This window comes from Marmota monax, unplaced genomic scaffold (genome assembly GCF_021218885.2).
Source record: "Marmota monax isolate L192 unplaced genomic scaffold, Marmota_monax_Labrador192_F-V1.1 WCK01_AAM20220418_F8-fsc00442, whole genome shotgun sequence".
In the NCBI taxonomy this organism is placed as follows: Eukaryota; Metazoa; Chordata; class Mammalia; order Rodentia; family Sciuridae; genus Marmota; species Marmota monax.
Genome location: NW_026692662.1, coordinates 62694 through 85509, shown reverse-complemented (window position 1 = coordinate 85509; position 22816 = coordinate 62694). Strand labels below are relative to the sequence as shown.

The window sequence follows — 22816 nt, the reverse complement described above, 5'->3', positions numbered from 1 at the left end:
CAAATACTTATTCTGTGATTTGGTCACCAAAACTCAGAACTCATCACACTCATTTCCTCAAATGCAGGTGTTCCTACACTAGAATTAAATTACACAAAAAAGCAGTACTAGAGCAAGAATACCCTTGTCACTGGAGAGTCCTGGGAGAAAGATATTACCCTGGGCCACCAAAATTTCCCTTTGCAGATTGTGCCTCAAATGCATCTAAAAACAAATTCCAACCATCTGCTTGCTAAGAAGAAAGGACTTCTTCCTATTAGCACTTGTGAACTCATATATCCTCAGAAAAGCCTGCACACAAACTTGAACCTTGCTGTCATATGGGAAATCAGGATTTGGATAGATTATACCACTCTAATGGTGAAGCGTGGCTCATTATTCCTAATGAATTTATACAAGCCAGACAGTATTTATTGGATTTCTTTTTTCCTTCTCAAACTCTACCATCTTGTCCCACTCTTACACCAGTTCTGAGGACATGAGCAGCTTCCCCGCTAGCCCATGCTCCAGGCAGAGTCTCTAACCAGCTGCCCAGAAGATCATATTTCAGATCATATTTCTACAAACAGTGATTTGTAGAAATCATCTCAAACTATTTGATTAGTAATAAACAAAAACATTTTGAAGGTAACAAGTGGCTTACTCCAGATAACATTTTGCCAAGTAGTAAATAAGAGTAATGATCAACAAACAGAACAACATGAAGCTGTCTATTAACTAAAGTTAAAACAGTGTGGGATAAGAGAAAATATAGCATGGATTTAGAAACAACTAATGTCAACAAGATGACACCTTCCAAGGGACACCCCTAGAAAGTTTCCTAAATCTCCAAATCACATTCTGTTAGTGCAGCTTTACCTTTCAGTGAGCTACACACTTTTTATATTTTTATTTTTAAATCTCACTACATTGTCCAGGCTGGCCTCAGCCCCTTGAGGAACTGAGATAACAAGTGAGTGCCACCATACCCAATGGCAAATTATCTACTGAAGAAAAAAGAGTAACAAAGAGCAACAAATTCAAATACACTAAAATTAAGGAAACTAATAAATGAACTCAGCAATGATGCAGAGCATAAAACTCAATCTGCAAAACTAAGGTACATTAACATACACTAATAATGAGTAATCTGAAAAGGAAAGAAAAAAAATACTATGAATAGAAGTTGGGAAATAACTTAGCCAAGAAGATTAAAGGCTTATACACTGAGAACTATAAAATGATCCTGAAAGAAATGAAAATATATACAAATAAAGGGAAAGACAGCTAGTATTCACATTTCCAAGGTCATAATATAATCAAAACTATCCAAAACTTACCTACAAAGTCAATGAAATCCTATCAAAAATCCCAATGGTATTTCTATGCAAAATAAAGGAAAAAAGAATCAACCTAAAATTGATATAGGCAATCTCCAATAACTCTGTGCTCTGACCTGCATAGACCTTAATTCAAAAACCAGTGAGGGGGGATTAGGAAAGACACACATTTAGAGAGAAATCTGGCATCAGGTGAAGCACTCATCTCTAATGGAGAAGAAGTGACCCACAGCAGGCACAACACATGTATTATATAGTGTCTCATAATCAGGAAGTTAAAGACTGTAGAGGCATTGTTCTTTGTGCATTAAAAAGTTACAAGACTAGAAACATTCTTGTAGCTATTCTACTGTTGTAAACTTAGGGGCATCATGTTAACACCCAGGAAGCCCATGGCCAGAGTTTCTGCTAAGTGGGCAGGCGTAGAAGTCACAGCATGGGTGAAACATTGTGGCTTTGTCATATTCAGAATTCTCTATTCCTGGGAGGTGGTGTGTGATCTCAAGGTCAAGACTGATGTGACTCTGTGTCTCTTCACAGAGCCTCTTCAGGCAGGGTGTCACCAGAGCAACTGGGCAAATCTTGATCTGGACTTTTACACAGGAATTTCCCAGGGCAAGTGCACCACAACCACAATGCAATCAGAGAACGTTACCTCTCTCCACAACTCCTCCTTTTTCATTTTTTGACCACAAATGTTTTGTTATTATTTGGAGCTGTCAGATTTCTTATCTGAAGATGTGGCATCTTATCGTTATAACACAAATGAGAACTAGTAGCAAACACAAAATTCTAGAATTTACCATATTGTATGTTTTAAAATATTCCAAGGATTAAAACCATTGAAGTCATCAAGAATTTCTTTAACAAGCCATGTGGCATCCCCTGAATATCCTGGATGTAGTGAAGGAATTCCATAAGGTCTGGACTATCATAATTTTTCTGCCAAATGCCCATTAGATGACTTTTAACTTTTTCCTAATCCCCCACATTCAAAAAATAAAGTGAACCCATTACATAAAAGAGAACTTTGCTTCAAAATTTTTAATGAATTCTGAAGGACACATCAAGTGTCATAACATTTTTACACCTACAATGTGCATACGTCAGCAGTTTTGACTCTTACTGCTTCCTGCCCATTGAGGAACAATCCGACATTCTACTTCAAGAGAAAGAGTCTTATTTCACCACACAACAGTCTTCTGTATTCATCAATTTCAATTTTCCTTACAAAAATCTGCTCACACTTAATTCCTCTCCACCTCTTTCCTACTTATGGCTTCCTTCCTGCTTTCCTTTTCCACTTCCCTCTCTTATTTTTTAGGCTAAGAATTGTCATCAAGAGGCTGGGGCTGGGGCTCAGTGATAGTGCACTTGCCTAGCATGTGTGTAACCCAAGCAGAGCATCGACCCACTTGAGTGGATGAACTCTTGGTGACTGCAAGCATGTGAGGTGTGGCTGGGGGAGCTGGCTCACTGGGGGCTTTCCTGCAGGATTTACGTTTATTTTTGGTAAGCAGAGCTCTATTTCTGCTTTCTGTTGCCATGTCTGGAGCTGCTTTCTTCGGTCATCCATTCTGTTAGATGTCCTACTTCACCTTGGTCCCAGGGCAATGGACAGGAATGTCTATGAACTGAGACCTCTGAAACTGTGCCTGGGACAAACAATCCCCCCTCAGCATTGTTCTTGACAGGTCTTTTAGTCACAGCTGACAAAAAACTGACTAAAACAAGGCCCAATCAACCAGGCTGACCCCAGGCCAATGCCCCCTATAGCCACCCATAAGCTTCTCATGTCCTTAACCTCTTGTGTTTTGCCTTCCTTTTCATCTTTTCCAAGATGCAAGAAGTTCGGCCACTGACTTTATGGGATTGGTCTTCATTCTCCATCACACATTTTATAGTTGCTTATTTTATTTGCTTGGTTTTTTTTTTTGTGTGTGTGTGTGTGTGTGTATATGTATGTGAGTGTGTGTATGTGTGTGTGTGTAAGTGTGTGTGTGTGTTTTCCTTTGGTACTGGGGATTGAACCCAGGGGTGTCTAATAACTGAACCACATCCCCAGTCCTTTTTTTTTTTTTAACTTTTTGAGAAAGGGTCTTGCTGAATTGCTTAGGGTCTAACTAATTTGCTGACGCTGGCTTTCTACTCGCTATCCTCCTGCCTCGGGGTCACTATCTGCTGACATGTAGGTGTGTGTCACTACACTCAGCTACAGTTGCTCTTTTATTGTTGTTTTGCTGTTGTGCAGTACTGGGGATTGAACACAGGTTCCTCTCCCATGTAAAGCAAGGGATCCATTGTGGAGTTACATACTCATCACCTCTATGTTTTCTCTTAAGAACTACAAGGGACAACTGCATTGGTCCAAGATATCTAAATAGCCATCTACACCCTTCACACAGGAACTAGGACACTTGTTGAGACAGAGGCACAGGCAGTAGTGACTGTGGCAGTACAACTGCTGGGTCTTGGGGAGCCAAGCCATCAGGTGCTGGGTTCCTAGATCTGATCACTGCACATGACACTTTTCCCTTCCCTACCCACAGGGATTTATGACGTTTTGGATTTCCACTGATGCAAACTTGCAGGTTTCCCCAGTACTGACTCCATCTGATCACTGCTAGTGCTCATGTGTGGCTAAGGTGAAGAGTTCAGAAGCCCAGTAACCCACACTGGAAGACACCACTTCAGCCTTCGGGTAATGAGACTTATTTCTGTGTGGGTTAATACCCACTTGCAGTAAGTCATTTTTCTAAGGCCAGAAAACCTTCTTCCATGAGACTTTAGCATGCTGACAAGCATTAGTGCTAAGGAAAACTCACACACTGGTGAGGGGTTTTCCGAAGCATGAATGGTTGAGATACTCCTCCCAGGTTTCACGAGGAGCTAATGCCTCATGCATTACCTATCAGCACTTGGACCATCAAGCATCATGGATGTGCCCCTCAACAGAAGGGTGCACAGGGCTGTAAGGTAATTAGCACACGAGAGACAAGCAAGGCCCCTACTCTTGCCTGCTCCATGAAAACAACTTTGAGAAACTAGGTGATGTACTTAATTGTTCTCAAGGTGAGTATCCCCTTCTTTCTCGAATTTCACAAAAGACCATCCCTGAGTCTCTCCCAGGAGTATCCCAAGCAATTAGTGATGGTTCCCAAATTAAATGCAGGGTCCACAGAGCTTTAGCCTGTTTCTTGTTAATCAGGACTAAAGCACTTGTTGGGTAGCTATTCTTTCACTGCCTTGAGGGAGGAAGGCATTCAGTGGGTAAAGCCAGTGAACCATTATGTGTAGGGGATGTGAGTACTCATGTGAGGGGAGAAATGGCAACACCAGGTACAAATCAGTAACTGTGGGCAGACCAAGGTCAAACCCATCAAAAAGTGCAGGTGCTACTCAGGTGGTTTCATTGTGCCGTGGAACCAGTCACCAAGAGCAATTAGTAAAAGCTGAGCAGCTGTTTTTATTCATGTTCACTCCATTCTGTTTATGCTGTAAAGGTTTCTAACAGCCTCCCATTCACACCACTACCTACAAATGAATTAGCACCCAGGGTGACTTCGACAAACATGTAACACCCCCACTGGACACATAAGAAAAATGGAAACACAGAGTTAAGCAGAGGAGGGCACAGGAAGCCATCCAGGCCCACAGAGGGATTGCACTTGATTGCTGATGTAATAAGGGGCAAGGGGCAAAGCTTTGTAGTATCATCAAAGTGAGGTGCTCTTGGTTCCCTCAAAATTATGTGGTTTGGGATAGGGCTGGTAGGAGGAAACTGAAATACCTGATACTATGGATCAATAAGAATTTAATACTATACTATGATGCCATAAAATCCTAGATAATGCACATGGTGCTTAATTACATTATCTTATAAAATAGTATATATAATACACACTATTTACTTACAAAACTGTACTGATCCTATATAGCATACACACAGATATATGCACATACATATATTCTATGTACTAGATACTTCTATGCTACATATTAGTGTACAAATTTTTTTTTGCCTATAGATACAAAAATTCTCAACAAAACGATAGAAAACTATAAATAGAAAGACCTACAATGCAAGATGAGAGATTTAACCCAGAAAATCGATGTGTTTTCACACCTTAAAGTCGAGCTAACACGCACATCTTTTGGATGCATCATCCTGCACCTCTGAATGTCACAGGGAGATGAAGGCATTCCCACTTTCCATGCACTCCTCGTCTTTCTCTCACTAATGAATTCTGTGTGTCTGAATGGACCTAGAACAACTGAAGGCCTGGAGGCATTTCTTCATTCATTTACCACATTTCATTACCACACGTGAATCCTTCCTTCTTTTCAAAGAAAACTGGAAAATTGAAAGCATTACCAGATTTCTTAGTCATCAGGCATTTCTCTAATGTGAGTCCTGATTTGTCTTTGAAGGAAACTGAAAAGATGGGATACTCTTCACATTCTGTACTCCTAGGCACTGCCCTGCATGAGTTCTTTCATGTAACTCAAGTGCTGTAGCATGGATGGACCTGGAATGTCCCCCAAAGCCACATGTGCTGGAGGCTGGGTCCCCAGCTGGTGGTGCTGTGGGAGGAGGACACTAGGAGGGGATGTCTACTTGCAGCAGGTGGACTACTCAGACATGACTTTGAAGGCTATATGTGGTTGGTGGCCCATTACTCCCTCTCTCTTTCCCCTTCTGGGTGCCATGAGCTCTGCTCTGCGCTTCCACCATGATGGTCCATTTCCCAGAGCAATGGGGCCACTCAATTATGGACAGAAACCTATGATCAAGTGAGCCAAAATAAATCTTTCCTTCCTTAAGTTGATTTTTCTCATGTATTTTGTCACAGGGGTAGAAAGTGAACAAATGAGGAGAATTGGAACATTGGACACCTGCACCAGATATCATAACAAAAACCTGGGAAAACTGGACACTTCCCATATTCCTCACATTCTCAGGGCTTCTTTCCATAATAAGAAATCCGTGCAGAGGAAGGAAAAGGAACCAACACACATTCAGTTTTGTTTACCAGAGTTAATGAAATGGCTTTGAAGGCGACTGAGAACACTCAATGACTTACCAACTATTGTTTACACTCAAAGAGGTTTTCTCTCATGTGAGCCCTTTCATGACTCTGAAGGTGATTGGAAGTATCAGATCATTTGCCACATTTTTTTTTCTACATTCAATGGCTTTTTTCAAGCACAATGTCTTTCATATTTAAAAGGAAGCTCCAGTAATGGGAGGCATTTCCCATTGTTTTCATCCACAGTGCTTCTCTCCAGTATGAGTTGTTTGATGTTTTCTGAGCATGACTTTAAGTGAAGGCTGTGCCACTCTGTTCACAATCATATGAGTTGTTTCTGCTTTTGAAGGTGAGAGGGCCAACTCCAGGCTTTTCCACGTTCTTTGCATTCATAGGCCTTCTTTCCGTCTGAGTTTGTTCATGTGCATGAAGGTGACCACACTGTTTACATTCATAGGGCTTCTCAGTTATTCGATGTACTGTCAGGTAAGAACTGTAAATGATTTATCCCACTGTTTACCTTCGTAAGGTTTCTCTCCAATATGAGTACTTTTATGTGAGTGAAGATGAACAGAAACAGGGAAGGCTTCCCACAATCTTGACAATCTTGCTTCTCTCTGGTATGAATTGATCCAACTGTTGGAAGGGAACTGGATGTACCACACTGGTTGCATTGCAGTTGGGGATAATCAGAAATAGTGAGGGCTTTCCCAACACTGTTAACATTCATAGGGATTTTCTCCAGTAGGTGTTTTCAAATGGAACTGAAGTAAGCAAAGGCTTTTCCACATAGCTTACATTCCTAGGACTCTAATCCAGTGTGAGATGGTTCATGTTTTGAAAACTCTGGGAACAACTGAACCCTTTCCTACATACACATTCATAAGGTCCATTTCTAGTGTGCTTCATCACTTCCTTTGAATACTTGGGAGAGAAATGAGGGTTTTCTGTACTGCTGAGGTTCATATGTCTTCCCACCACACTTCTCATGTTCATCTGGTTTATAAGCAGACTGAAATATGATGTGCCTATTAAGAAATAATAGAGCCTGGTGCGGTGGCCCAAGCCTGTAATCCCAGCAGCTCAGGAGGCTGAGACATGATTATCTCAAGTTCAAATCCAGTCTCAACAAAAAGTGAGGCACTAAGCAACTCCCCAAGACCCTGTCTCTAAATAAAATACAAAATAGGGCTGAGGATGTAGCTTAGTGTGAGTGCCCGAGTAAAATTTCTAGCACCCCCACCTCCAAAAAAAAGAATGGAAAATATGAAGACATTTCCAAATACACTGCACTCACACTGATTTACTCAAGCAGATATGTCTTTTTTTAGGTTAAGATTTCGGATCTCACTAAAGGGTTTTCCACAATGAATATCTGTTTTAATTTTGGTAGAGTCTGTCATATGACTTCTGGAAAAATTAAAAGCACATATTTATTTTTGTTTTTCTAATTGTTTTTTTTTCTTTAATAGATCTTAGACTCTCATTATTATAATACCAAAGAAAGCACAGATTTTGTCACGTCCAAATCATTTCAGAGTAAATGAATTGATTATGTTGAAAAATTGCTTGCATAGCTATTAAAAAAACAGTGATGCATGCCTGTAATTCCAAAGGCTCTGGAGGCTAAAGCAAGAGGATCACAAGGTCAAAGCCAGCCTCAGCAAAAGCAAGGGGCCAAGCAATTCAATAAGACCTTGTCTCTAAATCAAATAAAAAGAAGTAGGGCTGGGGATGTGGCTCAGTGGTCAAGTGCCCCTGAGTTCAATCCCTGTTACCCCCTCAAAACAAAACCAGTGGTATCAAGAATGTGGTATCAGTACTGTCAGAAAATCAATTATTCTTTATACACTAAATATATATCTTCATTAAGCTTATATTTCTGGTGAAAAATTGCTAAGAATTCTATACTGTGCCTATTTCTTTTGTTTCCTTGCATGTAAACTTATAGGATGTGCTAGAATTCCCTCAAGGGACCCTGCTTCCTCTTTTGAGTAAAATTACCTTAGATTCCTCCATGGAGTTTTTGCTCTGATCTTCAATGTTCTGATCGTACTGTTTACTTCCTGAAAGGAAACCATAAAATCAATAGGAATTATGTATCATCAAAAATATCTAAATATTCTAAAATATCACACAAATGTGTGTTGGAGACCAGAAGAGATTGAAAACATGAGGGATCTCTTCTCTACACACAAGATATTCACATGATTTTGAGGTCTCCAATATTTACTCCATGATTTGTCCAGAAAAACTCAAACTGTCAGAACTTACTTCCGCAAACATATGCATTCCAATATTAGAAAGGAACTACTTAGAAAAGCAATAGAAAAACACCCTTCTCATGGAGTCTTTGTAGGGTGCATGTCTAATACATGGACTAATGAAGCCCTACTACCTCATGTGAAGAAGAGAACTAATATTAGTCCTCCTGACAGTGCACACCCTTAGAACGGCCTACTGACAAAGTTGAAAGTTTGCAGATAGGGAGACCTAAGGATTTGGGAGGGATCCTACCAAACTGAGCATTAACACTGAGTTATAGTATAGTTATAGTTATAGCAGGGAAACAACATGCTATATACTAGATGTCTGCTTTCCTTCAGAAAGCCTATTATTTAGTTCTTTTCTTAGGATAAGACCTTAAAGGATCAGGTCCCTGTCCCTCAACTCCTGCCACCCCCTCAAAAAATAAATAAATAAATAAATAAATAAATAAAAATAATCCCTTTGGACAGGCACAGACTCTCTGATAGACAATATTTCATCCAGGTGGTCACAATGTGTTAACTGGGGATTGAGCTCATCCTGTCGGACTACACCAAGAGAACCACTGGTTGTTTGAAACAGATTTACTGAAGGCCTAATGATCAACACACAGAACAAGTTGATACTTTCTTTAAGTTGATGTCAAAACAGAATGGGATAAGTAGAAAGCTACCATGAATAAAAAAAAAAAAAAATCAATATCCCTAAGATGTCATTCTTCCATGTGATATCCATATATAATTTGATATAATCTCAATAACACTTAGGAGTAGTCAATGGATGCTACTTTTCCAAGCATAATAAGAATAATTAATGTGTAAATGCAGCAGACTGTTGGCTTATATAGTCTACAGTCATGTGCCTCATAATAACGTTTTGCTCAAAGGTGTTTTGGGTTAATAATAGGTCATTATTATTATATTATTAATATATACTAAAGTTGTCTGTAGTAAAGGGACTCCTTGTGTGTGCACAGTGCTGCTGGTATAAACAAACCTAATGTACTGTTAACTACAGTATTTCATAAAGCAAAATGCTGTGGAGATTTTTATCCCAGGAAACATTGAGACCATAAAGCCTAGGTGTGCAAGAGGCTGTGCCATCCAGGATTTGGGGAATACAGAAAGATGTTTGTGCAACGGTGAGGCAGCCTAAAAATGCTCCTCCAGAATGTATCCCTGTATTTATGTGACATATGAATGTACATAAAGGACTTTCTATTATGATACTCAGAATTATTGTTTCATTCTTACTCTATCTGCTGATTCTGTGCTATCAGACAGAGTAAGAATGAAGCAAGACAGAAAAAAATTTTCAGGGGGCTGACAATTATAGGAAGAGCTTAATAATGACATAAAAGGTATTTGAGAGGGAAAAATAAATCACAAACAATGTGAAATGGGACCAAAACTAACTGGTATCTAATTGCAAACATGCACTGTTTTCCTCTCTAATCCATAGACTATTGTTCATTAGAGATTCTGATGTGAAAAACAAAACTAAACACTTTCAGATGTGTATAAGAAATGTCTTACAGAATCCAAAACTCTTTTTCACAAAGAGTAAACATTGAAAGAGTAAATATTGAAAAAAATGAGAAATTCAAATACATTAAATAAAGGGAATTAAAAGATAAAAATGGAGGAGAAACCTGCAATACGTGCAACACCACAGAGCAAGATCACAGAGTGAGAGGAATAAATGCACAACTGAAATGGAACACCAGGACGTGGAGCAGAAGGTGAAAGCCACGTGTGGAGAGAGGACCACCTCAGTGAAGAGGAAGGCCCAGGAGAATGGCAAGCACATGGCATTGACACCCACTGCAGGCCCAGGACCCCTGGGTCAGGACGGAGGACTGGGGAGAGCAGGAGGCTGCCCCTGCAGCAGTATTGTCTCTTGTGAAATTTACCACGACCTGCAGCCCATGGGTTTTCCTGACTATTCCTACAAATTTATAATGTTTTTTCCCCAGAGACACTGACAGTATATCACAGTGAAGATTCTCTCCCTCTCTCCCTCCTTCACTAGCTCCCTATGACCTTGTACACATGCATGCTTACATCTTGCCCCACCTCAAGCTCACTGGTTAAGGCATGGGGACAAGAAAGAGGACATTTTCTACTATTCCCAGAGAACCCATCCTTCCTGAGCCCTACATTCTGAAGAAGCTCTTTCCAAAGGCTCATTCACCTGAGACGTTCTCAGCCAACACGTCTGGGGAAGGAGAACCCCCAGCCCATCTTCCCCTACTCTTCCTGCATAGATCAGGAGGAGGAAGGGCTGAGAAGTGCTCATGAAGAATGGCCCTGGGAGGTCTGAGTGTCCTGAAGACCAGGGCAAGGCCCAGTCAAGAGAATGCCCCCGAAAAGACACTGCACCACCAGCAGAATACCTCCATCACAACAGCATGGCTGAAGGAACCGTAGGTCACACCTCAGTTAACAAGTCCCCAGGTACAACAGATGGAGTGACACAGAGGAAGTGGACAGAAGTCGAGAAACACACCATATACAGAAGAAAGAGAAAATATGAACAGTTCTAGACATGGACAGAGTGAATTAGCCTCAGTGAATGAAAACCCAGGAGCAGCCGTTCACTGCTGAAATCTCCCCCAAATTCACCACAATTAATACATATCTTCTTCAAATTCTTTCTGAAAACTGAAAAGGGGAAAGCACTTCCACAATCACTCCTTGAGGCCAAAATTGTGCTGATTATGTATAAAAAATTGCACATAACTGTCTTTCATGAATACCTATGCAAAAATCTTCAAATAAATACCAATAAACCGTCTGAGGAGATTCATTTAAGGAATACACATACAGACCAAGGAACTGTATTCTTGAACTGCAAGATGGTCTCACACTTGAAAATCAATTGGTGTGACACAGGATTTGCAACATGACTGAAACACAGAGCCATCTCACTTGGTGCAGAAAAAAAACATTTGAAAAAGACAACACACTTGTACAATAAACAGCACAACAAATGAGGTCTAGAAGGGGATACTTCAACTTAATTAAGTAATACCTGGAAAGCAGAGAGGACCATCATGACCTATGGTGAAAAAAAAAAATGCTTTCCCCTAGGATTAGAACATAAGATGTAAATCTCATCAATTCCCACAAGAACATGCAGAGCACAAGTCTCACAACACTAGATTTGGAAATGGTTTCTGGGATGTTGTACCATCCATGAGATTAATGAAAGCATAACAGATCAATTTGATTTCACCAAAAACACCTTTCAGTCCTGTCATTTGCAGCACTGAGGCTGGGACTATGGCACCAAGTTCAGAGAAAGAAAGCAGCACACAAGGCCCTTGTGTGTCCCCCTCACAGGGTGAGCTACAGAGTGATTTCACAGAAAGTACAAGATTGTCACCAGAGGGAGGACAGGGTGGGAAGACAGGTGGGACTCACCCACAGAGACAGCATCCACAGGCCCCAAGATGGGAGGAGTCAGAGCAGCCTCTGCACCCATCACCTCTCTCCATCATCCACAGCAACCAGCTCACACAATGTGCATTTGACTTATTTCTGGCTTCCCGCTCCCTAGAGTCTCTACTGCAAAAGAACAGGGACATTTGAGGTTGCTCCTTCACTGCTGCTCCTACCAGAAAGCCTGCTCACAGCGGGAGATCAGAACCTAGAGAATTTGTGGGGCTCCAGCACACCCACACATACACAGAGGCCTCACACAAACCTCCTCACAGGGCCATGACCGCTCAACTTTCAAAGGCTGAAGTGATCATCTGCATGTCATATGTCACAGTGGTGGTTCCTGGACCCCAAGCCATTTCCCAAAGTTGATGTATCCCAAATGAGTCCACATGTAGGTCCTCGTGCACGCCGCACTGCAAAACTTACAGCAACAGGACAAGTGGTGCTTAAAACCTGGAAGCACCCAATAAATAGGAAGATGTGTGCTCAAGGCCAGCAGTGAAAAAGTAAGACACAAAACTCAATAAAAATCAATTAAAAGGGGCTGGGGTGTGTAGCTCAGTTGGTAGAAAAAGAAAAGAAAAAAATTCCTCAATAAAAATGAATTCATAATAAAAAATCAACTTCTATATATGAAATAAAATACTGAAATGAAATTAAGACAAAATTTCATTTATAAAAGAATCCCAAAAACAAATATGGAACAATAATAAAAGCAATAATATATAGTACATAATATATATGCTTAATGCATGCATGATAATATAGAAGACAGCAGTCTGAGTATTACAGCTTGGATGTGAGGTGTCCCCCAAAAGTTCATGTGTGAGACAATGCAAGAAGGTTTGAAGGAAAAATGATTGTGTTATATACTTTAACCTAATTGGTGAATTAGTCCCTGATGGGATTAACTGGGTGGTGACTGGAGGCAGCTGGGGTGTAGCTGGAGGAAGAGGTTCACTGGGTGTGGCTATGGGGGATATATTGTATCTGGTGAGTGGAAACCTCTATCTCTGCTTCCTGATCACCACACAATCTTCCCCCATGATGTTCTGCCTCACCTTGAGCCCCAAGACCCAATGCTGAGCACTGGCTGCCCTCCAGGCTCAGTTCTGCAGAGAACTGAGGCTGGAGGGGTACGAACAGCATGACCATGTGTTAAAGCAGCAGCCCCAGCACAAATGTCCACAGGCCCTGGAGGAGCTGAGCTCTTGATGTTTCTTCTGTTTTCTTTCCAGCTATTTCCTCACGGAATTCTGTCAAAACTCAGGCTCAAAAAAAGCTGAGAGAGACCCTCTGAGTACACTGAGCAACTAAACTACTGTCTCCAAAAATACTCTGGAAAGTCACTACACATAATAGCAAACAAGAGCAAACTCTGAATAGAGGGAAAAACTAATTTCAGAGGAACCATTATAATATTCATATACCCACTTTTTGAAAGCAACAAAATAAAAAAACACACAATAGGAAAATACATCTCATCAGTGGAAAAAATGCTTGAATTAAACCACTATTGAGGGCTGGGGATATAGATCAGTTGGTGAAGTGCTTGCCTTGCATGCACAAGGCCCAGGGTTCAGTCCCCAGCACCAAAAAAAAAAAAAAAAAAAACATTACTGACACTAGACTCACTAAAAAGACTTAAAACCCACTACCTTGATCATTTAGATGCATGACCTACAACAGTTCAAAACACCTGATAAACAAGTGAGAGACTCACAAGGAAACATGGCGATAGCAATCATATAACAGTGAGTGACAGATGGAGCACACAGGAGAGCACTCAAGATGACAGTCTGACTCAACATCACACCCACTACAGTGTTTTCATGGACACATCTAGGGCACTTCAACCAAGAGCAGCAGAGCACACATCCTTCTCAACATCACAGGACAGTCGCTAAGACCAGACACTCTAAGCCCCAACAGGCGTTAGTGCAGAAGGCTACCAAATCCCAACATGGCACCAGGAACACTGGAATTACCATGGCATCAGTAACAGAAACACAGCTGGGGGACCACCAGATATCTGCAGGTCAAATCCCAAAGTTCTAAACAGCACATGGGTCAAGGGTGTCTCAGGATCAGTCTGAATATTTCAATGGAAAAGAACTGAAACTGCATCTTAGGAAACTTTGTGGAACAGAGCACAGGCAGGGCTTAGGGGGGATTAAAGATGCTGAAGGCTTACATTAGAAAAGAAGAACTAAAATCAACTATTCAAACTTCCACTTTAGGAACTAAAGAACAAAGAACAAGGTGAACATACATCTGATGCTAGCATATAAGACACCAAAGAAACTGCAATCTTGAAATCAATAGAATAAAAATCAAAAGCGGGTTCATCATGAATATCCTTGTAATGACACACAACAGCAAAGTAAAGAAAAAGACAAAAACTAACTCAGTAGAAAAGAAACTCAGTAGACTATTATTAATCCTACAGAGAGCAAAAGAACCATAAAGGAATATTATTAAGAACTGTGTGGCCACAATTTGTGAACTCCAATATACTGGACTGATGGAGTGCTTTAAGTCTCAAGACATGTGGAAGGTTAACATCCTCCGAACTCTTGGCACACCAGAGCAAGCAAGAACAGCACACTATTCTCAGGACACACTCTGCTGACGTGATCAGACTTGCCACAAGTTCCTCTTAAGACTGAGTCTTGCTTTATGCGTACTCTGTGGTTAAAATTATTTTGGGGAACATTCATGTTAACTTGTTCCCCTTAAGTTGTGATTAATCATTGGACTTAGATCTAAGACAGAGATTAAAGAAGTAGCTTGTGAACATTGCATTATTTTAATGTTATTCTTGGTATCTTGCTTATGTTAACCTCAAACAACTTGCTTAACTCAAACACAAGGGATATATAATGTCTGGGTTGCTTAAAATAAACATCCTTAGCTTTCCACAGCTCTGGGTCCCCTGTGTACTGTTTCTGGTCTCGCTCAATTCCTGATCTTCATCACTGGACCAATTCTTGGAGAGAAACAATCTACCACAAGTCACACAGAAGGAGGAACACACAACATGGACAGGCTAATGAAGTGATAACTAACCATCATCAGAGGAAAGGCCTGGCCCAGTAATGTCATGGTGGATTCTGCACCACACTAAGGAGGAAATGAAAACTACCCTTAATTCCCTCTAAAAGGAAGCAGGTAACACTTCCAACTCATTCCTCAAGGCGTTGTAGCCTATGTGATATGCCATGATGTGAACAGTTTCTGGCAGCCAACCTGCCTGGACCACAGATGGCTGGATTCGGCAGACACAGGAAATAAGAAACAAGAGAAACGAAGAAATGAATTGCATGCATTTTGATCAAAGTGTGGAGAAGCAGCTTTTTTGTTTCTCTAGCTTCATTTCTTAAATTCTGTGAAATCCAAGACCAGGATGGCTTTGTTGAGGAAATTCAGAAAACTACTTCTACAAGTGGAAAGAGTAGATGAATATCTAAGAGTAGCCAAATGTCCAGAAGTCTCCAACACCTTGTAGAGAACACCATCAGGTAGTATTATAGTCAGAAGGTCCATGCAAACCCCAAAATTCACAAGGTGCAAGGTGAACTCCAAGTGGAATGGTATTAGGAAGGGGCATCTGGGAGGGACATGGAATTAGATGAAATCATGAAGGATGCTCATGAATTATTAGTGTTCTCATGTAAACATGTTCTGTGCACGCAGCAGAGATGTCATTTAATAACAATTTTCATGATACTGAATCAATTTGTAAACAATGATCATATTTTGATATTTCAGGCAACTGCCATGTTTGTCTCATAAAATTTATTGTTAATCTTCCAAGTTCAGAAAACAGGAAACAAAACAGACTCTCCACCATCAGGAATTCTTAACTGTACAAAGGAACCAATATTCTCATGGATCCTTGTAGTCTGAATTTACCTACTAAGGTTTTGTGAATATCTAATCACTTTCTTCAGCAAAAATGACAGATGGATTTTTTTTTTTCTAGTACTATTCCTGAGTCCAGGACCTGTAATTCCATTTGAAATCAAATTATTTAAAAATTGAGGTCTCTAGATATTTCTATACATGCTCAGAAGAAGCAGAAAGATAAGAAAGAATTTGTATCAAATAAAACATTAGGTTTTTTTTTTTTTTTAAATCTACTTCTTCTTACCTCTTTAGAATATTTTACCATGCTCAGCTCTGAATACATACATTTCACGTTTAAGGGAAACCTAGGTCTCTAATAGGTGAGCAAATTATTTCAAAGTGATAAACACAGAAAGGGCTGGTGCTGAGGGAGCACAGATGTGTCAGGCTGAAGGGGCAACGAAGGTTCCCTGAGAACTGGACATCCTCCTACCTGGTCTCGATCACAAAACACTCCATGATCACCCTCCCAAGAGACCTGGACCATGACTCCAGTCTTTTGAGATTTTTCAGGTTTGCACAGCACTGCACTGGGGTTTTCCTCCTACACAACTGTGAGAGAATGCAAGGGCAGGAATCACTCCTGACCTGGCCCCTCAGCACCACCATCCACAGGCTCACTGTCCACCTGTCTCCAAAGAATGGGGATAGGGCTTGGGAGACAAAGTCAGAAGGAGGAAGCTCTTTAGTTGGGGCCTGTTCAAGGAGATTCCTCAGCCCCAGGGGTTTCAGCTGCTCCCCTGAGAGTCGACACCCCACACCTCAGGCTGTCCTCTAGGAAGGCTGACCCAGGGCCTGAATTTGCCTGCTTCCTGCAGGACACAAGGTAGCTGTGGGCACCTTTGGGCAGCCCCAAGAAAGGACAGGAAAGTAGTTGAGGACACAGGACCCTGTGAAGAGTCAAAGGAAATTTCTACCCAAAGATTTTACATTGTCTGTGCTTGGGGAAGATAAAGGAAGACAGGAACAAAGTCTTTTAACAGTGGAGTTCCAGCTGACTGTCCTCTGCTCTCACCACATGGCAAATTCAGAAACAGAAAACAAATCTTTCATGCTGTGCCGCTGGAATGCAGTATGAGGAGCAAGGAATTGATAATGCTGTGAAGAGGAGGGGGAGATACATTCTGGAAATGTGAGGAGAGGTTAGGAATATTAAGGTTGTGCCAACAACCCTAGCAGGGGCTGGGTGGGGAAAGCAAGGTGACTCCTGGGGAGAAGGAGCACAAATCCTCAGATCAGCATCCTCCACACAGGAGCCCTACACCTGAAGCAGGATCCATGAGGCCCTCTGCTTTCACTACACACTGAGGGCCTCGGGCTGGGGTCCAGCTGGGCAGAGAGGGTTCTGCCAAAGTGGCTGCAGACCAGGCAGCATACTGAGAACCCACCTGCACCAGCCCACACCATGTCCTGAAGGCATCAAGGGCTGAGCTGTAGCAGCATCTGACTCAGGTCTGGGCTGGCTGACTCTGGGGCTGACAGTGGGAGGCCAGAGTCCAGCCACAGCTGGTTCCCACCAGTTCTAACCATCCCACTTCCCTGAGCAGTCCAGGCCCCACACACTCACCATTTCCTGCCTTCTGGGGAGTCCTGACATCCTCCCTGGAATCTCATAGCACCTGCAGGTCACAGGGAGATAAATCTAAGCCAGAGTCACTTGGGCCTCACACAGCAGAGAAGATACAGTCCTGGAGATGAATTCTGAGCTGCACAGGGTGAGAGATGAAGGCCTCTGACTGTGGAAGGCCACCTCCTCCCACCAGCTGCCTCTGACTGCCCAGGGTGCCACAAGACCCCTGCATACTCCAGCCCACATACATACCCTTTGGGACCCTAAGTGACAGGAGATGTATTAGACTCCTGGATAAATGAGGCCAGAAAGACACTGTCTTGGCAAAAGCACTTTTCAGGCAGGGTGTCCTTCCTGCAAGGGGACCTGCCCCACCAGGAGAACATTTCTACTTAGGCAGAACTGTCTTCCTGCCTTTCTGGGTACAGAGTCACAAGCCTATATGAGGAATTACAGCCTTGGTGTCCAATGCAGCCAACCCTGACCTCAGAGATGGTAAGTGCCAGGTCCGGCCTTACTGAAAAGGAGGGGACAGGCATCCATCACTTTAGAAGAGGCTGGTGCTACATGACCAAGGCCTCCAAATATTTTACCTCTCAGTCAACTCATTTTCAGTCAAAAAAATAAAAATATAATCAGGAAATACAATTATTAAATGCATGAAAAACTAATTATATGGTAATAATAGAAAGAATTCAATAAAAGGAAAAGCAAACACTTTAAGGCACCTGCTTCTCCCACAGTTCAGAATGAAAACCAACTTGTAGAAGGGTAAACACATTCCCAAGTTGGGAGCCACAGTCTGACTGCTGAAATGTGGCCCCAGGAGGGCTCATTCCCTGCTGGCCAGGAGGGGACATGTAAGCATTTACCTCTGGAACCTCCTATACCCCTTGTCCTTTAGGTTTTCTTAATAAGATAAATTCAAAAGAAAGAGAATGATATAGTCACATCTATTAAAAGGGGGTCTCTCCATCAAACTGCAAGAGGAGGCAAAAAGGCTGCCCTACCTCAGGGCAGATGTCTGCGGTCTTTACAAAGAGAAATAAATTCATGTACAGAAAATATTAAAAGAAAAAAGAAACAACCTCACAAATGAACTAAACATGAGAAAATGAGTGAAAACCATTTACAAGAACATGGAAATACACAGAAAAATGTTCATGCAAATGGTATTCAGTGAAAAACTATATCTAGTCACACAAAGTAAACACAGACAGACAGGTAAGAGGGATAAACACACATGGATGAATGGCCAGAGAGCTGTTCCACACACTGCACTGCAATTTATCCATAACCACGATTTTCCAAAGTGCACGTACTTATAAAGTGGGCCAACTTGGGGACCAAATTTAAAAATAGAATGAAATTGCAAAGAACATAAAAGTTACACTGGAAACAGGTGAGGTTCTGGAAGAAGGAACTTGGGAGGGACCTAGGAGACCCACGGCCTCAGACAGCAAAAGGAGTCTAGCCAACTGAGGCAGAGAACCCACACAATGCACGTTACAGCACCACAGTGGTAGAGCACTAATAGTTAACATTCAGTTACTGAAAACTCAAATAAGACAAAAACAAATAAAATTCTGCTTCCTCACAGCTGGTTAAAATACAAGGAATGACAGAAGGAACTGGCACTGTACCACCTCTCTGCACAGGTAGGGGGAGCAGGGAGAGAGAGAGAGGGAGCCTGCCCAGGGCCACCTTGTCCCTATTTAGACAGGGATATATGGGTTTACAGATTCTTACTAAACTAAGCATTAAAAAATTATTTCAAGACTTCTCTGTTCCTCTTTACATCAAATTACTCTATGCAAATAGTTGTTAACCGATGCCATAAAAATCTTTGATTCAATGAAGGAATGAAATTCTTTGCTGGGTACAGTGGAGCATTCCTGTTATCCATTTAAATTTAATATTTCAACAGGAAAATCTAGGTACTCCTTTTCAGACAATAAACATGTTATTTAATTGCTATATCCCAGATAATATTTGGTAACCATTCATCATATGTGACTTCTATTAGGAATTCCAAGTTCTGTCAATGTTATCAGTGTTAAACATTCACCTGCAGTTCACAGGGTACAGAACAGACCCATCCACTTCCAAAGCCCTGCAAACTACAGAGCTGATGTTTTGGTGAATTTTTGTAATGAACCAATTCATCTATCACAATGAATTGGGTTAATATACTCACTTTTTGCAACCATATTGGAAGAAATCTTCCCTGTTTCTTTTCCTAGGTAGCATTCCCAAAGCCAAGCCCTGGAATTCTATTTCAAACCACTCTCCCACCCCCACTTTCCCATAAAGAACACATCTGAAAGGAGAAAAGGGTACTGTGCAGGCCTGTAATCCCAGTGACTCCGGAGGATGATACAGAAGGAACATAACTTCAAAACCAGCCTCAGCAACTTAACAAGGCCCTCTTCAACTTAGTGAGGTTGAATCTTTGTAATAAAGAAACCGACCTCTCTACCACACTTTCTTCTGGGGCATTCATATCTGCAGCCAAACTGAAACATAAGTTTTCCCTTTTTCTATTCCCAGGTAGCATTCCCAAAGCAAAGTCCTGGAATTCTATTTTAAATTATCAACATCCACTCCTCTCCAAAAAAGAAGGCATCTGAGAAAGATGGTAAATTCACTCTTGGGAACAAAAACATTCATAAGTATTTTTAACTAAGGGAATATAAGGCCAAGTGTTTCTTTCTTTTCTGTTTCTAGCCTTCTTTTTTTCCCCCTGAATTGTATCTCTATCTTACCCTTTAGGGATACTTTCTAATCAGCTCTACTAATAAACTACATTTTACAGTTCATGAAAAACTGATACTAAAATAAGTGAGCCAGTCTTTCCAAGGCAACAAACCTGGGGAACTGTAGCACCACTGGACACTGACCTGTCAGACTCCAGCTTCAGGTAAGGCTTCTGTCACCAGGCACATCCTCCCACCCCCTCCTGCTGCTGAAAAGCTTTGTAGGGCTTTGCTCCACCTTGCTGGGGTCAGTTTCCCCTGCTCTTTAGGATAATTGTTCTTCCTTCAAAGCTATGAGCACATCCAGAGGGCAGGAACCATGTGTGTCATGTTCCCTCAACACCAGCATCTCACTGCCTGACCTGGGTATCTCCGACTGCTCCCCTGGGAGGCTGCTCCCCACAAATCAGGCTGTCCTCTAGGAGGAGCTGATGCAGAGCTTAAAATTGCCTGCACCCTGCAGGGCACAGGGAAGCTTAGGGCAACTTGCAGCAGCCCCAGGAAAAGACAGAACAATGACTGAGGACACAGGACCCTGTTCAATATCCAAAGAACTCCTCTGCCCAAAGGCACCGCACAGGTGTCTGGGTCTGGGCAAGATGAAGAGAGGAATAAGTACTTTTTAAACTCAACTTCCAGGTCATTCCTCTCTGCATTCCACTCCTGGGAAATGTTTGTGCATGTTAAAAAATAAATAAAATAAAATGTTTTTTTTTGTTGTTGTTGTTGTTGTTTTTTAATATCATTCATTAATAAGTGAAACTACCACAATTAAAACACTGTCTATTTGAATGTAGACTGGAACAAATGGTTGGCAAAGTGTGAACTGGAGGGTGCAGCTGGCATCTGGGAATTCGGGAGGGAACTAGAATTTCAGGTGTCTGCTGCCAGCCTTAGGAGGAGCCAGGTTCCAGAATGGAAAATGGATTTGATACCGTTTCCTGCACATTTAGCAGTATGTGTCCGTAGGACTCATAATCCTGGGGAGAAAAGAGGGACAGACGGGGACCCCTAAGGCCAAATGTCACAGTCAGAACACACCTTAGTCCAGAACCCTGATCCTCCCCTGCTCACCACGCACTCTGGGAGCATCAGGCCACATAAACTGCCCAGAGTTGAACCAGGGAGGTCGCCAATAGGGAGCAGAAAAGGGGGCAGGGACCTGCTGCCCAGCTCACCCATGGGACAGGAGCCCAGGGCGACCCGCCAGAGAGGACTCAGCCATGCTCTGCAGCTGACCTGGGGAACCTGCCTCCCAACGCACCCAGCGGGAGGGACCAAGGGCCAAAGTCAAGGGCCACCCGCCAACAGAGACTCGGTAATACACTGAGTAGCTGACCTCGGAGACCCGGCATCTACCACCCCCGCCGCGGGACAGAGGGATAGGGCCCAGGGCCACCCGCCGGTGGGGACTCGCCCCAAGCTCCGCAGCTCACATGCACTCGGGTCCCCAAGGCAGATGGTGACCGGGTCCCGCCAGTCCTGGCCACACGCTCAGCATGACTCGCTGACCTCCTGAGGATCTCCCGGTACCCGAGCTGGTGAGGACTCCGGCTATGCAGGGTCACCTGGGGATCCCGTAAGAAGACTCAGGAGCAGTGGAGGACGAGTTCAGCAAGGGAGAAAAAAAAAAGATGCGAGATTGTGAGAGCCCGCCCTTCCCCTCCGCCTACGCACCTGATTGGACAGTTCCTCCCCAGCGTCCCTGATTGTCCGCCTCCAGGCACAGACCCAGTCTTGAGTGACAGCTACCCTAGCCAATCAGTGGCTGAAACAGGCCAGAGTGACAGATCCAGGCTTTTAGGCTGGGCTTTCTTGGGACCTGACCTCGGCGGGAAACGTTTGTATTTAGCCTGGTGTAGAAGGCAACATCTAAAGAGGAGGACTTAGGAAGGTCAGCGATATCTAGAAACCGTGCTGTCCACGATTGGGAGCAACTTGAGAATTTTATTAAGGTTTCAAATTACATGACCTTCCTCACCTGTGTTCCTTTCAGTAGATGGCCCGAGCTATGGAAAGCAAGGCCCTGTTTAATTGAAAAGAAATTTGTGTCATGTATTTTTAAATTTTTCGCAAGCCGCACAAAAACGTTAAAGAAACAGGTAAAGGGGCTGGGGATGTGGCTCAACTGGTAGCATGCTTGCCTAGCATGCGTGAGGCACTAGGTTCGATTCTCAGCACCACATAAAAATAAAATGGAGATATTGTGTCCACCTAAAACTAAAAAATAAATGTTTAAAAAAACCTACAAATTCAAAAAAATTTTTTTTAAAAAAAGAAATAGGTAAAATAACTCAGGCATAGCTCAGTGGTAGAGTGTTTTTGTAGCAAATGCAAGTCCCTGTGTTCCATCCCCTTCAAAAACACAAGATGATTCAAAAAGTGAGAGAAAGTCACAGATAAAATTGGTTGTGATTTCTTTAGTGCAATATTATGTAAAATAACATTGCTTTTCTATGCAATTGATGCAATGAGGTATTACTGTAAGCACAGAGCCCACAAATGACAGAGGTTGGAG

The 22816-nt window shown here is 42.2% G+C and overlaps 1 protein-coding gene across 5 annotated transcripts in view; it reads right to left on the bottom strand.

The window, feature by feature from the left end:
- LOC124093900 (zinc finger protein 208-like) overlaps positions 1-21961 on the bottom strand; it is a 62924-nt gene extending 40963 nt beyond the window's left edge. The window contains exons 1-3 of one of the 5 annotated variants that reach the window (XM_058579924.1): positions 21735-21942; positions 17540-17591; positions 8354-8415 (exon numbers count right to left, since the gene is read on the bottom strand). In XM_058579924.1, coding sequence (XP_058435907.1) covers positions 8354-8415; positions 17540-17591; positions 21735-21799 — 179 coding nt within the window. In that variant the 5' untranslated portion in view covers positions 21800-21942. Of the gene's footprint in view, positions 1-2345; positions 8416-17539; positions 17592-21064; positions 21279-21734 lie in introns of those variants that run through there. The other 4 variants (XR_009226948.1, XR_009226947.1, XR_009226949.1 and 1 more) reach the window with 4 other exon arrangements.
- Positions 21962-22816: the final 855 nt, after the last annotated feature.